The following is a 16,720-nucleotide window of genomic DNA, read 5'->3' on the forward strand; positions in this document are numbered from 1 at the left end:
CATAATACAATTACACCTTACCTGTTTGGACTATATTTTTATATTTCATTTTTACTTGCTGCCAGGAACGTTTGGGGCCTGTTGGGTTGCACCTGCGCTCACATCACATGACAAAATAAAATGTATGAAATAAAAAATAAAATAAAATAAAATAAAATAAAATAACGTGTTACATGGGTGGAAATCCCTAGATCAATGTTTAAATTAACACTCATGCATTGACTCTGTCGGCCATGTTTTGCCATGCATGCTCCCTTTCTTTTGCAGCTGAGGCTGTGTTACTTTTTTTCCGCAAAATTTGCATGTTATAGCCCACCCCCGTGACATCACGCTCCAAAGCCCTATACTGCCATCAGAATTTCGGCCTCAAGCGCTGTAAAATTGACCGCGCCTTCTTTCCCTCCGTCTCCATGGTGACTCGCTTAATCTGTGCTCCACTAATCAGGGCTTTATGTATCCTCGTGCGCGCGCTTAACTTGGGGTTAAAGCAACTCCGCGTTGATTGAACTAATTGTTATCAGCCTTTCTGAAACCGAATATTCCGAGTTGGACAGTTCGGGGTTACTCAACCCTGAGTATCGTTTTTCACTCTGAGTTTTCTAAACCGGCTTCCTGAAATAGGGCCCTGGTCATAACTTCTTACCTGAAGTTCAGTTCCTCTGCCACTATGACCGGTGGACGCCTCGGGTCTCTCCTCCTCTTGCCTCCCCTTTCCCTTATCCACCTGCTGGCCTCTTGGTGATGTTGCTAAATCTGTGGAAGCTATGCCATAGCTACCGCCAAACAATTCAGTTATTTTTACACATTTGGCAGCGTCTGCCTGAAGGGCTTGTTTCTTTTTGGCCCTAATTTTTTCTGCACCTCCTTTCCTTTTTTTGTTCTCCATTTTCATTAGTTAGTCTATAAGATTGCTAAACAAGGGGGAGGGTGCATCCGACCTCCTCGGCTGTAATTGGTCCAGCCCAGAGTCGATCATGACTAATTGGCCAATCCAACACCTTTCATTATTTATACCCTTCCAAAAAATAATCGATCGGCCCATAAAAACAAAAAATCGCCAGCGGCCCACCGGGCAAATGCCCGGTATGCCCGATGGCCAGTCCAGCTATGCTGCTACGTCTGGTTGTGAGTGAGGGGAGGAAGATGGGATAAGTCTGGCAGGGCAGGCAAAACATCACAAGACCAACAAGTGTTCAGCTGGTGGTGTGCTCACCTATTTGGTAAAGGTGAGAGAGTTAAAGGGCTTCACAGAAAGGAGCTAGCATCCTTGTGATAACTACAGCCACACCTTCACAGTGCTAGAGCATAATGTAAGGTGTGCGGTTAGAGCTGTCACCCTCCTGCATGGAGTGAGAGGATGGGTACTGAAAGAATGTGAAAATCAGCTTACTGAGGCCTTCAAAAAGACATGAAAATCAGAAACTCCTTGGCTGTGCACTGCTGTTTTTGGAGGAACTTTTCAGTTTTTCCTGTCCCAGCAGAGCTGCCAATATCATGAAAGAACGTGCAAACCCAGACACGACCTGTCAAAGCTGCTGCTCTCTGGAAGACAATTCATGCTCATGAACAGATTCAAGAACAGATTCTAACCCCAGCCCATTTTCACTCCTGAGGCATAATATACTGATGATTTGTCACATCCCGCTGCGTCCCTGAGGAACAACAAAGTGTGACCTTCTGCATTCTTATGCTACATGCCAGGTTATGGATAAACCCAGTAGAATGACACTCCCAGAGTAATAGACATTCCAGCCATGTATTCCAGCCCTAACCCTAACCTTTTCCCTAACGTTAACCACGACTTTAATGATGTTAGATAGTGTTTTCCAAAGCGATTTAAGTAAAATGAACGTACATGTGTCGATTCATTCCAAATGGTTGTCATGTGTCCTTATTTTTCTGATCTCCTAATATAGGGACGTGTTGGGTGCCCAGAAGCGTAATATACCACCGATTTGTCACCTAGAATAAAATGTTTCGCTTTGGGAATGAGAACGTGTTGCTCACCCAGAGCCTTGCGAAAACTGAACAATTCCAAAAGTTTAGTTTGATGGGGTGAGGATGGTCTAAAACTTTTGACCGGTAGTGTAAATGTTCCATATTGTATATGTACAATATATCCAAATGCAGTAACTCAGCTGCTTCATTATACTGTATAGTATTATATTTCATTTTACTTGAATAAAATGCTTAGAAAAGTGTTCCACAGCTCTGAGGTCCCCCTCATTTTATTTGTGATGTTTTTCATACGGTGTTTGTACTACTACATTGAAAAATTCTTGTGGACTGGCATATTTGTTTAAATAGTTATGCAATTGGTTTATGTTTGTATTGAGGCCAGTGTGTATTTGTGATACGTGTTAACAGCCACTGCACTTTTTTTCTTGGTCTTCATGCAAAAACTATTCTGCAGTTTGAAGTGTGGTTGAAAGATTTATGCCTAATTTATGTTTCCATTTGTAGAGGGATTTGCCTATGGACAGCATACAGAGAGGGGTATTCAACTAATGCAAACATGCCCCTGTGCAGTCCTACAAAATCCGAACATTGCGTTGCTTGTTGTGAATGATCCTGTGCATTGATTGAATGCGGTCTGGATGACTAGTGGCATGCATTAGGGAAGGGCTGGATAGCTGAGCTTACCAGGAATGGGAGAAGAGGGAATCAAACACCATAGATCAAAAAATACATAATGAAAAGTACAAACAGTGACTACCAAGGAAACGTTTTGTTGTTTTTAACACTTGGTTTCACTTCAGCTGTTATAACTTTTCTCTATTCAGCTAGCTGATTGACCAAAAGTAGTCTACAGACCAGTTGTACCACATATTTTTGGCACAGCCCCATCGGAAAACAGACACTCTCTGCAGGTAGAAGTCCATAGCTACCCACCAACTGCCAATATACTGCCAGTGTGCGATTCATATTTTGAACATTAGTTGTGTTGTTTTGCAGTGCATACACAACTCTACATCACTATTTTCATATGAATTCTTCTTAGTCACTTGCACTAAAGCCAGAGTGTATCCAAACAATGCTGATCATCTGTTGCTTTTGTTTGCTTGGCTTTTTGTTGTACATCTGTTTTTTTTTTTTTACAGACTGTTTTCCTTTTCAGGAAACTGCAGCATACAGGAAACAACTGTGACTGGTGGCTGCAGGCACATGGTAAGGTGCTGATTGAAGGAGCACTTGATTTGCTTTTACTTTGCCCTTTAAGTAGTAGTATTGATCAAATCTTGCTAATTGTGGAAAATCCCAAATACTGACTAAATTTGATTTATTGTGCACTGCAGAAAAAGGTATTAATGTTGCCACAATAGTCAGTGTTGATCAAAAATAGCATTAATCAGTTTAACCACTTGTTCATATGTTTTTAAATGATTAGTTTTCTAGTTTCGTTTGCTAGGCTGAAGGCACACACTGCTCAAACCATATGGCAGAGAACACCATCTAGTGGTGTAGTATGGAAACTGAGAGCCAGTGTCACAGTGAGTGCAAGTTACCTGCATGTTTCATGTTATGAATCACTGTGATTAAACAGGCCACAAAAATTCAGAGCCCACGTGGTGTGACTGTCTCTGATCAAATTCCACCGCCCTCACTCTCTCCTGCGCTCGCTCTCTCAGTTCAGTTCAGTTCAGTTCAGTTCAGTTCATTTTTATTTCAAACATGTGCCTTCACAATCATTACAAAATATCATTCCATTATTTGTTTGAAAAGGAGTAGGCAGAAGTATTTACTTATTTGTCCCTACCCCCTCTCGACTACGCAACTGGGTTAACTGGGAACCCACCTGCATATTGATTGCAGTGTGGCGTCAGTCCGTATAAAGTTAAGCCGGTGTTCTGAGAAACCATCCTACCTACTCTGACAAATCGTCCTACCCGTATTATAATTTGACGGTGACTTGTGACTAAACCTACCCCTACCCCTAACCCTAACCTTAAGAAGTATTCCGGATGGGTGAGCGAAAAAGAAGTTAATTCGGCATTGGTGTTGTGCGCATGCGCCGCGTCTGCGCAGAAACATTGGGTAGGATGTTTTTTGAGGTAGGATGGATTCCCAGAACACCGGCTTGTGATCGAGGTCTGGACAGTTGCCACCAGGACGAGTCATAGTTTGACTTGTGGGGTGTAAGCCTTCCAGTTTGGTGTGTGTGTGTGCGTGCGTGCATTTGTGATTTCTTTTATTAAAGCTAATACAGATTGAAGTTTTAGTTTTTATGATATGTAACAAGCCTAACGCTCAGTGTCATTTTATTCTTTTAACGTGTAGTTCTGTGTTTTATTTCAGTGAACGGAAGACGTGCCAGTGGCCCTGGGACCTCAGGTGGTGGGTCGTTTTCACACTTTCCTTTGTACACCACCGGGTGGACTCTAGTGATTTTCTTTTTGTGTGATTTTCTTTTGGGTCCACGGCTGCTGGTAAGTCCAAGTTCCATGATTGTTTTATTTTAACTTTAGGACACTGTCAACAATGACGCTACATTTTGTTTTCTAATATTTTATTTATTTTAACTAAATAAAACTGTATTAATATTGGAGCCAACCTGCCTCGGTGTGCATCCTTGAATCTGCGGCCTCTTTTATCTATTTTTCTTACATATATATTTCCTGGGGGTGAAATTCCATTAGGTGGTGTTGTCGTGTTTATTAGTTGTTTTTTTTTTATCCAACCCTGCCGACCACTTGGTCACATTAGTTTCACCCTTGTTCCACCTTGCCTTGTCTTTTTTGTTTTTGAACGTCAGCCTGTGTCTGCTGTATATCCCGTGTCTGCTTTTGGGCCCACTGAATAAACACCCCAGCGTTCCCCACCGCGACAGGCTGTGCACATTTATCATTCACGCTGTTTTCATATATTAAATTATTATTCACGGTTTTTACACCTGATTAATAAATGTGGTCAGCCTATACATATGTGGCCAACAAATGCATCTAAAGGAACCTTTTTATTGACCATTGGGCTTTGATCAGTGGTTGTTGATCAAGGGTCATGAGAATTTGCATAATTATGATGAAGGAACTGACCTCTGTTATGGAATAAATATATATTCTTGGTGCTTATTTTCTGATTATATTGTTTTATGTAGTTTAATAATAAAGGCCTCTATAAAGCAAGGCCAGCTGTGAGAGAGAACTAGGTCAGAGGGTGATAGGTCGTCTTAGCAACAGAAGCTTACGTTAGTGGAAGTTTAAAAAACAGGAAGTTTAGTGCAGAGCTGCAGAGGCATATTAATAAAATACAGGAAACCAGACAGAAAGAGCGAAACTAGTAACTCAGAAGGAGTTGTTTTTATCAAAACTATGTGTGACGTGGAAAGGACCAAATTAACACCTATATGATACACATTTTGATTTCTAATGCTAGAGATTTTGCAACTGGCTTTTTGGGCTGTGCAGGTCTCTCTCTTCCGGAAGATGATTAAATAAAATTATAAATATTTTGACTGACTGAGTCGTGTTCTCTCTATTCAGTAAAAGAATGACAAGAACCGAATTTAATAGTTGGTGCTGAAAACCCGGGATTCTTTTACGGCTGAGAAGACAAATTCAGCTTAAGGTGAAATCGTAAAATGAAGCGAACGGAGAGCCGGCTTGATAATACAAAGGTAAGCACAGCCTGTTAAATCAAAATGTGCAGATTGGATGAATTCTAAATTATCTGTTCGCTGAGTTGATGATCTTCACTGTTAAATTGGCTCAGTGGTGTTGAAACATTATAACAAGAGATTTTTGCTAAGAACTGCAGGTTGATGTTTAAGTCTGCTGCAAAGTTATTTTAAGTGTCTGTGAAAAGTCGTTTTCACGTGTTGCCGTGGAAGTATAATAAATTTTACAATAGGTCAGCAGACGTTGGACGCCACAGTTACGGTCTTAAAGTTACCAATTTGATCCTAGTAAGAGAGCGCAAAGGTCAACTTTGGCAAGCCACCCATTCCTGGACGCGGGAGTGGACCCGGTTAGACTGGTTGCCCGGTAGGTATCCCGCGGGATTCGGCCCCCGTTAATTACAAGTGGTCTATTGTTTGGCATGCAAAATTGCATGCTTTTTCTTTTCTTTTAATTTAACACTTGTGGTCAAATGTATCATAATGAGTAAAAACTACGTGTGTTATTCAGGTAAAAAGAGGACCAGTTGAATCAAAATGAAACAGGATTTCTGGAGGTAAGAAATGATAATTGAAAGAGTGTTGGGGCATATACTGAGATTATGAACATAGTGCTGGCATGTCCTCTGAAAATGTGCACACTGAGTAAGTCATAGTCTAAGTCTCTATATAGAGACTTAGCATTTGTCTGTTGTGGTCTGCTCTGAGTGAGAGCTTAATCACATTTTTTTCTTTCTATGTTTTGCAAGTTAATATTCTCTGTGTTGACATTACATTAATTGTCTTATTTGTCTTTTCTTAGTCATTATAGTTATTTAATTTGAACACTAAAACCAAAGGACTGAAATATCAAGCTTTGATGGTAGAAGGTGTCAGAGTAAAAACAAAATGACACTTGGAAAGAGTTACAAACAATGAAAGATTTATTATATAGTAGAATGTTTATAAAAAATATCCTATGAGGGGTTTTAAGCAGGGATAGATGGAATGAAAAATCAACAAAAAAGAGCATGCTCAAAAAAATTCATCAAGCTAACAGAAACTGAAATATCAGAAAATAATGTGAATATGAAATGATAAAATGGCTAATGGTCATGTAAGCAGTCTACATTAAAGGCATGGACATTTATTATCAAAGAAAAGATTTGCTTCTTGCTCAGCTTGTATGGATTGACACCTGTGGGTTCATAAGATTTCTAAAGATTGCATTGTTTTTTTGATCCACTTGAGTTGTTTCTCTGAGAGAAACGAGTAGACTCCAGGTTTTTTAATGATACCACAACCTTCTCCGAAAGAAGTGACTCCAACCAGCACTCCATTGCACACGAGTGGTCCTCCTGAATCCCCCTGGCAAAAGAACAAATATATTAGTCTTTCTTTGACTAACTTACAGGTGTCACAATGTCAAAAGGGTGTTGAGTTGGATGGATATTTACTTCCTTACATACTTTCTATATACTTACTTGACAGGTATCAGCCTTTTTTTTACCATTTGAACCAGCACATATCATGTCACTGGTGATAACTGGGTTGTGGTTGTAATAATCACGAGAGTTGCATGTCCGTCTACCAACCACAGTCACATTGACAGACAGGAGAACATCTGATGTTTTCTTGTTTTCAGTTTCTCCCCATCCAGCAACCAGACACTTGCTTCCAGCTGGAGGGTCCTTGACAGTTTTGGCTAACTTTAGACATTTTACTGTCTTGGTTTGCTTTACTGGTTTCTTCAACTGAAAAAAATATATATATAAAAAGGAAGATTACATATTGATAATGACTACATTACATACAGAGAGCTGGCCTTGAATTTTAGTATTTACTCTATAGGCAGCACGTGCTAAAGTCTTGACACACCACTCATTTATTTGTATTTTGCTTGGAAAATCCAAAACAGGCACAGTGATTTATTGAAATATGTCCATACATGCACAGAAATAAATCATATAAGATTGCAAACAAACTTGTTCACATTATTGCATCTCTCTTTCACTTGCTTTTGGACAATGAATTATCACTTTACCTTGAGCAACATGAGGTCATTGCCCTTGATTGCCTTGTAATAGTTAGGATGAGGAAAACGTTTATCAACCGTTTGGACCTGCTTAGAATCTTTTTCTTTTTTCCTGATTGAGTGTGCTCCCAGCGTCACTTTACTCATACTGTGGAAGAAAAAAAATATTAGTGAAATTTCAATTATATAAAAGGTTAATAGGTCAGATTAACCTTTTTAAATAAAACAATTATCAAAATATCATAGTAAATGTGTGTTATTATATATATTTGGTTTATGGCTATTATAGAGACTGCATGGAGTTTTCCTCCAGCTGAATTTTAACAATATTAATGTTGCAGTTATGAAAATTTCAGAGTGCAATTTCTCTTTCAGTGACAGTGTTTACCACACATTTCTTGTTTGTAACATGATTATTCTGTTTTAAATAAACATTTAATCTTTTTCTCATTTCTTGAATTATGACCAACATCAATATTTGCAGACAATGCAGACAAATCTACTTGTGTCTTACAGGCTTACAGGCCTGTCTATAAAAATCACATACAGTATGTTTGATGCCAATTTGATTGCTATATTTCTATCTATGGTAAGAAAATAAAGAATTTGTGATATGTATATATAGAACCATATACTTCTTTGTGTGTGTGTGTGTGTGTGTGTAAGTCCTCATGTTCCTACTTGGTGCAGTGTGCAGCTGTCAGGACCCATTGTGGATGGATTAACGTCCCTCCACAGAAAGATTTTTTGCTTTCCACATGGGCCATGAAAGGCAACGAGTGTGGCTTGACTTCTTTCCCTTCAATAATTTTGGACCCATGACCTAGAAAAAAAGGAAATATCCATCACATAAAGTCAGCAGACGATGAAGCTGAAAACAGATTCATGTAACAAACATCCTTCACCAGCTGCTTTTGTAATGCTGAAAGATATCAATAATGTGACTATGCATTCTGCTTATTTAAATGCATGAGAAAATTATCTAATTATCTAATTAAAGTTCAATACAAATCATTAATCACCTGGCTGGATGATCAAGAGGAGCATGCATGGAATTAAAACACTGAAATTACTCAGGCAGAACATTTTGCATTTTGTCTCTCATAGATGCTGTATGCACTGAAACTGTGACGCTCAGCTTTATATAGAGAGCTGAAAGGATGTGGTCTGACAACTGAAATTAACAAGTCAGCAAAATAAACACCCAAACACTTGTGATTAAATATATCATTAACAAGCTTACCCCATTCACCACCAACAACAATAATAACTACAGCAACACGCACGCACACTTACCCACTTTTTGATCGTGAGAAATTTGACTAGGTGTATTTCTCATTAGTGATGGGTCGGCCGCGAACGAAATGGCTCTTAGAGCCGGGTCTTTGACGTGAATGACGCGAGCCAGCTCCTTATCGCGAGCCGTGGGTTTTTTTTCTTTCTCTCCCCTCTCTCCAGTGTTGCCAACTCCTCAGTAAGGAAAATCGCTATTGGTTGTCCTAAAAGTCGCTAAATGACGTCATCACCTAATTTGCATAATTGGTCATGCTAATCTAATTGTAACCTACGTTGTTGGAGAGAGAAATAACATCGTGGAAGAGACATAAAGTGAGTAAAAAAACGTCCTAAATGCATTTAGAGTTTATTTAGAACTACAAGTTAAATTTCTTTTAGCAATTATTGTTTTTTTTTTAATGTCATAATTCCAACCCTGCTCCTTTACCCGGGCTTGGACCGGCAAAAGTGACCCAAAATAGGCACTCTGGTGGAGTTACTTTGTGTGTGTGTGTTTATAAGTAGTTTTAAACCTTGTGATCCACAAAAGAACATAAGAGTAAAAGAGTAAAAGAAGAACTGACTGCGTTACAGCACCTGCTGCTTGTTGAGAGTAAAAGCGATACGCGCTTTCACGTCAAAAAGTTGTCATAAATAAGTCTCCAAGAACACCAGAAAAAGTCGCCAGATTTGTTGATAGTCGCTTTTTAGAAAAAAAGTCGCTAAGGGGGTCTGAAAACTCGCTAAATATAGCGACAAAGTCGCTAAGTTGGCAACACTGCCTCTCTCTCACACTTTTTTCCGCTTCACTCAGCATGCGAGCCTTGTGCTTTACGCTGGGAAGAGGGGGGAGGGGCGGTAGTTACACTCAGTGTTGCCAACTTAGCGACTTTGTCGCTATATTTAGCGAATTTTCAGACCCCCTTAGCGACTTTTTTTCTAAAAAGCGACTAGCAACAAATCTGGCGACTTTTTCTGGTGTTATTGGAGACTTATTTATGACAACTTTTTGACGTGAAAGCGCGTATCGCTTTTACTCTCAACAAGCAGCGGGTGCTGCTGTGGGCACCTCGCCCGTGCCAAAGCGCTCACAGGCGGAGGATAGTCCTCCCCCAGCTGCTATCAGGGCAGGAGATGTTCACCCCTATGTGTCCAAACTGCAAATGAATCGCGCATGAGCAAAGCCGCTGCTCCCGCACTGACTGTAACGCAGTCAGTTCTTCTTTTACTGTTATGTTGTTTTGTGGATCAAGTTTAAAACTACTTATAAACACACACACACACACACACACACAAAGTAACTCCACCAGAGTGCCTATTTCGGGTCACTTTTGCCGGTCCAAGCCCGAATAAAGGAGCAGGGTTGGAATTGTGACATTACAAAAAACAATAATTGCTAAAATAAATTTAATTTGTAGTTCTAAATAAATTCTAAATGCATTTAGGACGTTTTTTACTCACTTTATGTCTCTTCCACGATGTTATTTCTCTCTCCAACAACATAGGTCACAATTATATTAGCATGACCAATTATGCAAATTAGGCGATGATGTCATTTAGCGACTTCAAGCGACTTTTAGGACAGCCAATAGCGATTTTTCTTACTGAGGAGTTGGCAACACTGGTTACACTCAGTAGCACAGGAACAGAGCAGGAGGGAGAGACAGAGAAAGAGCCAGGGATAACAACGTCACATTAGAAAGGTATAGTAATCATCCACAACTATTCAGTTGCAGATGCTAAAGGATTCAGAAAGTTTATTCATGCAGGTCCATATGACAGAGAATATGCATCTTCTTTTTGTTTTCATATTATAATTTATATTTAATTGTGTTGTGGTTTGCAGTGTTTTGTGTTGTTTCACTTTAAATTTGTAAAAGGAAAAAGCTGAAAATTTAAATAGCTAAAAGTTGAAATGTGAATAGTTGATTTTTGTATTATATGATTTATTTATTACATTTTATGTTGAGTGAATAAATAAAAGTATATTTACGGTGGCCCCTACAGACAAAGCACATACAAACTTCAAATCACGTAAAAATACGTAAAAACTCCAAAACACGTAAAAACTCAGAAGCACATAAAAACTCAAAACACATACAAAAGACAACAGAAGTGCTCCAGGATGCTAGGCGCAGTGTTGAGCTTTTGTTACCTAGTGGCTACACAAGCCAGCAAGTACCAACGACCGGATTTGGTGTGTGGTAATAACAGGTAAATTAACTTTTTTTTTTAAATTATTTGACTATATATGAATGCTTGTGTATAAAAACACAAACAATACACATATGCTTTCATGCTTTTAATTGTGTCATTTAGGTGATCTAGGTAGCTCTGTTTTGGAAGTTCAGTTCATCCTAGAAATGTGTTTTGGAGTTTGTATGTGCTTTTTGGAGTTTGTACGTGTTTTGTCTCTAGGGGCCACAGCATATATTTATATATAAACATATATAAATAAAACCACTTTTTTTTACATTAGTAATTCCTTTTGTGCATAATTTTATATTATTGTTAATAATAAATTAGTTAAAGCAACAAAACAACCTGAAGAGCCGGTTCGGAGCCAAAAGAGCCGGCTCTTTTTAGTGAGGCGAGCCGAAAGAGCCGGTTCTCTAAAAAGAGCCGGACATCCCATTACTACTAGGCTGCGGGGGTCGGGGGTTCCTGCTGTAATCCATATCACTGCTGAGATTTTGTGGGCCATCATAATCTAACCACCAAAAACCTCTATTTGAATTCTTTATATCAATAAATCATGTCCACTTGCTTCTAATAAGCCCTTCTTATTGAAATTTTTAAATGCAATGAGGATTTCTACAAACAAAAACATGGATGTGCCATGGGCTCCCCAATTTCTCCAAACACAACATCTCAGTGCTCTTCAGACCCAGCCACGCCTTCAGACAAAAATTGGTTCATCGAGGACAAAACTCCCCAACACAACTACTGCAAGGAGTGCTGACCTCTGAAAGAAGAATGTAAGAAGTCATCTATGTCCACTGTGAACAACTGTCTATGAACAGAGGAGGTGGCTTACGACACCATCTGTCTGCCACCTGCAATGCTGTCATGAGATCCCTTCCCAGGTGTCTCAATTCCTACTCACATCATGGGTCAGGTGGCTCAATGGGTCACGTGATAGGGTGAAGTTGTTACACCCCTGAAAACAGGGGGAAAAGAATCACGAGAGTGATTATGACTTGCGTCTCTCATGCAGTAGTTTATTGCAGTGAAAATGAGCAGAAACGTTTCACATTCTGTACTGCTAAATGTCACATGGTGGAAGAAAAACACTAAATAATAAACCGAAATACTAAAGTGCTTACTATACATATACTTGAGCAGGTTTCCTGACAAAATGGCTGACAATCGCGGTGTTTTTAGCTCCTGCCGTTATCTTAATGGCCATTACACAGTACAAAACACAGCTCAAAACCGCCACGTATATGTGCACAAAACTGCAATGTAATGCTTTTAACGCTTACAAAACAATGAAGGATTACCTCTTAAATATCTTAACAGTGTACACATTGGAAATATATCAACTTTTAAACACTTTTACCTGAAAACAGGGGGAAAAGAATCACGAGAGTGATTATGACTTGCGTCTCTCATGCAGTAGTTTATTGCAGTGAGGAGAACGGCGAAAGCCCCCTAGTGGAGAATAGAGACACTACTAATCGATCCCAGAAAAGGCTTACTAGCCGATCACTGATGTATAGATTGCAGTTCTCTTAAGTAACATGAAAGCCATTAATATAACATGAAAAATAATAAACTCTTAACCATTTTCTTACCATATTTACATTATTTTCGTCCTTATATCAACTGATATGAATTAGTATTAACTGAACAGTTTTATATGCAATAGTCATTCAACCTGTCACAAAGTAAGGTGGCTTCAACACATTGTAATGGAAAAACTATCTTACACATAGTTGTTCATCCATAATCGATAATGGTGGGTGTGGTCCACTCAGGTTCCTCAAATTTTGGTATGCTTTCTGAGATCTGACCTTCCTGCTCTAATATCTGGCACTGCTTTATCTCATCCTCTGACAGTAAATCTAACCTTACTTCTACAGTTCTCTGTAAAATTCATTCTCTCTGACTCACATATGGCACTTAGTAGTTAAAAACAGAATGATAGTTTTGTTTTGAAAGTGTTCCAATTACTGTACGTTTCTTAAATCCTATGAAATTGAAGATAATAATTTAATGTGGAAAAAACAATTAGATTTGTAGGAATAATACATAATATCTGCAAAAAAAGAACCTGGAACCTGCATTGCCTTTCATTTTAAAAAGAACATCCATGTTGTCTGACAGCACCGTGGAAACAAATCATAATAGTAATAATTGTAGCATTTGTATGCCAGTATGTTCCATGCTCCTCGTTTCCTAGTGTTTAATTCTGTGTTTCCCTGTTCGGGGTTTTGGTTTGTTTTTTGAAAGTTTGTTTTATGAAGTATCTTTTTTTTCAACAAATAAAGCTGCTGCTTGAAGTTTACGACTCCTACTCTGTGCTCGTGATCTGTGACAGGTAAGCAGTCCAACAATTCAATTCAATTCAATTTTATTTATATAGCGCCAAATCACAACATAAGTCGCCTCAAGGCACTTCATAGATACAGAGGAAAAAAAACCCAACAATCATATGACCCCCTATGAGCAAGCACTTTGGCAACAGTGGGAAGGAAAAACTCCCTTTTAACAGGAAGAAACCTCCGGCAGAACCAGGCTCAGGGAGGGGCGGCCATCTGCTGCGACCGGTTGGGGTGAGAGAAGGAAGACAGGATAAAAGACATGCTGTGGAAGAGAGACAGAGGTTAATAACAGATATGATTCAATGCAGAGAGGTCTGTTAATACATAGTGAGTGAGAAAGGTGACTGGAAAGGAAAAACTCAATGCATCATGGGAATCCCCTGGCAGCCTATGTCTATTGCAGCATAACTAAGGGAGGATTCAGGGTCACCTGGTCCAGCCCTAACTATATGCTTTAGCAAAAAGGAAAGTTTTAAGCCTAATCTTAAAAGTAGAGATAGTGTCTGTCTCCCAAATCCAAACTGGAAGCTGGTTCCACAGAAGAGGGCAATGGCGTGTCCAGCGGGGTGGCCTGGGGGGGCACAGGCCACCCCCCAAACCAGACTGGCCACCCCAGGTGCCACCCCAAAGGCAAAACAATAAAATTCAATCAAATATCAAATGTCCGATTATGTTTTCACAGTGACGCTCAGATATCCGAGTGTAAGTGAATGCAGCATCGCTTCTGCGCTATGCGCATCACGTTAGCAAAGGTAGGAGAGCCAAGCGCGAAGGCACTGCAGGAAACAATTTTTCGGTGAAAGAAAATGAGGACAGAATAAATGTCCCGGTAAGTAATATCAAGTTTGTTGAGTTTAGTAAACTTCGTTGAAATTAGAATACCAAGGAAAAAATAACACTTAAAGAATTATTGCAGCTGTGGAATATTTCAGACAGTATGCTACTGAGGGCAGCTAACATAAGAGTTATGAGTTATAAGATATAATCTAAGTCGTAACATTGCTGTATGGAGCTGCAAATTTGGTTGCAGGTTAACATAGCTGGACTGGCCATCGGGCATATCCCCAGTGACTTATTTTTTATTTTTTTTGTAATGGCATGAACAATGAGAGGTGGTGGATTGGCCAGATGCAGGTCGATGTGTAGAAATAACTCCGTTGTTTGGTGGTGGCTATGACGGGGCTTCCACAGAGGCAACAGGTGGATGAGGGAAGGGGAGGCAGGAGGAGAGACCCGAAGCAGCCGCCAGTCCGAGTGTCAGGTGAACTGAACTTCAGGTAAGAAGTTATGACCTGCAGTCTATCTGGGTCAGATATAAACCAAGTTTAGGTGGAGTTTATTTTCATGTTGCTGACTTTTTACTGTCAGTTGCAATAACTCATACTGCGTGCTAGCCAGTTTGACGGAGTTTTTATACAGCTGGGTGGGTGCTATGATGTTACTGATAGTGAACTTTATTTTATTCATAAGGTTAGTAGAGTTGCCAACGGCTCCTTAAAAAATGGAATGGTCCCTCATTCAGAGAAAATATTACACGTTTCGTATTGAGCTGAGAAGAGACGCAGTTTGTCCCGGACTTTAGCTAGAATGGAAAAAAGACACAAAGCTGGATTTATTCTGTCTTTATGCTGCACAGCTGCCTCTTCTCTCATTCTCTCCCCCTCCCTCTCCTGTTGCTACTTCAATCATGAAACTGATCAATGATCAGCTGATCGGCTTTTCTCTCTTGTTTGTTTATCGCCCACTTTGCGCCAGAAAGAGGAAACCAGCAGATATTGCGCTAAACAACAGCAGCACGTTTAAGCTTGATCAGCTGTTGTTAGAATGTATTTAATATTAATTTCTAGTATCAGCTGATGTTTGCTGGAGCCACAGCTGTAAAGCTGCTGGTCATGATGTCGGTTTAGATATGTGGTGAGAGGGAAACATGAAGATGAAACCAGGAGATGTCCTTACTGAACCATCAGAGCTGAACAGGTGATGGAGAAACAGGTTTACCTTTTAGGTGACATGAATGAGTTGAAGTTATCAACTGTTTCTGAGAGATAAATAACACCAGGATCCTTTTTTATGTAGCTGACAGCTGGTAACTGTGCAGGGGCGGGTCTAGCAAAGTTTTGCCAGGGGGCCAGGTAGGGCATTAACAGGGAAAGGTGGGCACAAAGAAATACTTTTCTTTCTTATTCTCATTTAAAATACCTAGTTTTTATTAAATAATTATCTAAATCTTACAACCAAAGTTTTTATCTGATGTAAAATGTATAGAAATCATACATATACCAACAAGACTGTACATCACTGTCACAACAGGGTTTGTTTTCAGTCAAAGTCTTTATGGCTTTACTACCTGGTGGGCCGGTCTGTAGTAAAAATGCCCAATTTTTTTGTCCCAGTCCAGCCCTGCAGGTTAATACTGGCAGTGTCACCATGCCAGCTGACTGTATTTTATCATCAGCCAGTGTTGTTCTTTATCAATATTACCAAAGTTTACGATAAGGCAGCATAGAAAGTATTTACTTGCTTTCAGGTTTTATTCAAATGTTAGTCTTTTCATTTGTTTCCCCACTTTTTTCCTGTTTCAAAATCAAACACCAGTTTGTGAGAAGATTATCTTCTTTTTTTAACAGGCAGATAAAGTTTTACATTGGCATTGGCTAATTTGTCAATTGTTTGTTACAAATGTTCGTATTTTAATTTTCAAAAATGTTTTTGCCCAAAACATATGTGCACTACATGTCAGTAAAAATACTATGCAAATATTGCTGTCCTTGAATGCTGAGTAAACACTGACAAAGCACTGATTGTATCTCTTGTACTTTATCAACGCAGTATCTAAAAACTTTGCACCGTAGTGGTTAAAATCTCATTCTAATAAGAGTTAAAAGTGCATTTGGTTATTAGGTTTATAGGGTTATTGAATTATGGTTAAGGGTTAAATCTGCCACCCTTCTCCAAATCTGTGCCCCTACCTGGCCCCCCCAACAAAAATTTTCTAGACACGCCACTGGAAGAGGGGCCTGAAAACTGAAGGCTCTCCCTCCCATTCTACTTTTAAATACTCTAGGAACAACAAGTAGGCCTGCAGAGCAAGAGCGAAGTGCTCTAATTGGGTGATATGGTACTACAAGGTCATTGAGATAAGATGGGGCCTGATTATTTAAGACCTTGTATGTGAGGAGCAGGATTTTGAATTCAATTCTGGATTTAACAGGAAGTCAATGAAGGGAAGCCAAAACAGGAGAAATATGCTCTCTCTTTCTAGTCCCTGTC

At 39.4% G+C, this 16,720-nt stretch overlaps 1 protein-coding gene across 1 annotated transcript; it reads right to left on the reverse strand.

The window, feature by feature from the left end:
* Positions 1-6,573: 6,573 nt before the first annotated feature.
* LOC147317739 (granzyme A-like) lies at positions 6,574-8,794 on the reverse strand. Its single transcript, XM_086312954.1, has 5 exons — positions 8,651-8,794; positions 8,310-8,451; positions 7,638-7,776; positions 7,078-7,347; positions 6,574-6,961 (listed from the first exon to the last, which is right to left on the reverse strand). The coding sequence occupies exons 1-5, from the start codon at positions 8,712-8,714 to the stop codon at positions 6,800-6,802; spliced, it is 777 nt and encodes a 258-aa protein (XP_086169080.1). The 5' UTR covers positions 8,715-8,794; the 3' UTR covers positions 6,574-6,799.
* Between the last annotated feature and the right edge of the window lie 7,926 nt (positions 8,795-16,720).

Source organism: Aulonocara sp. 'chitande type north' Nkhata Bay, linkage group LG12 (genome assembly GCF_057382095.1).
Source record: "Aulonocara sp. 'chitande type north' Nkhata Bay isolate Kocher_YH1m ecotype deep benthic linkage group LG12, A_spYH_male_GT1.1, whole genome shotgun sequence".
Taxonomy (NCBI): domain Eukaryota; kingdom Metazoa; phylum Chordata; class Actinopteri; order Cichliformes; family Cichlidae; genus Aulonocara; species Aulonocara sp. 'chitande type north' Nkhata Bay.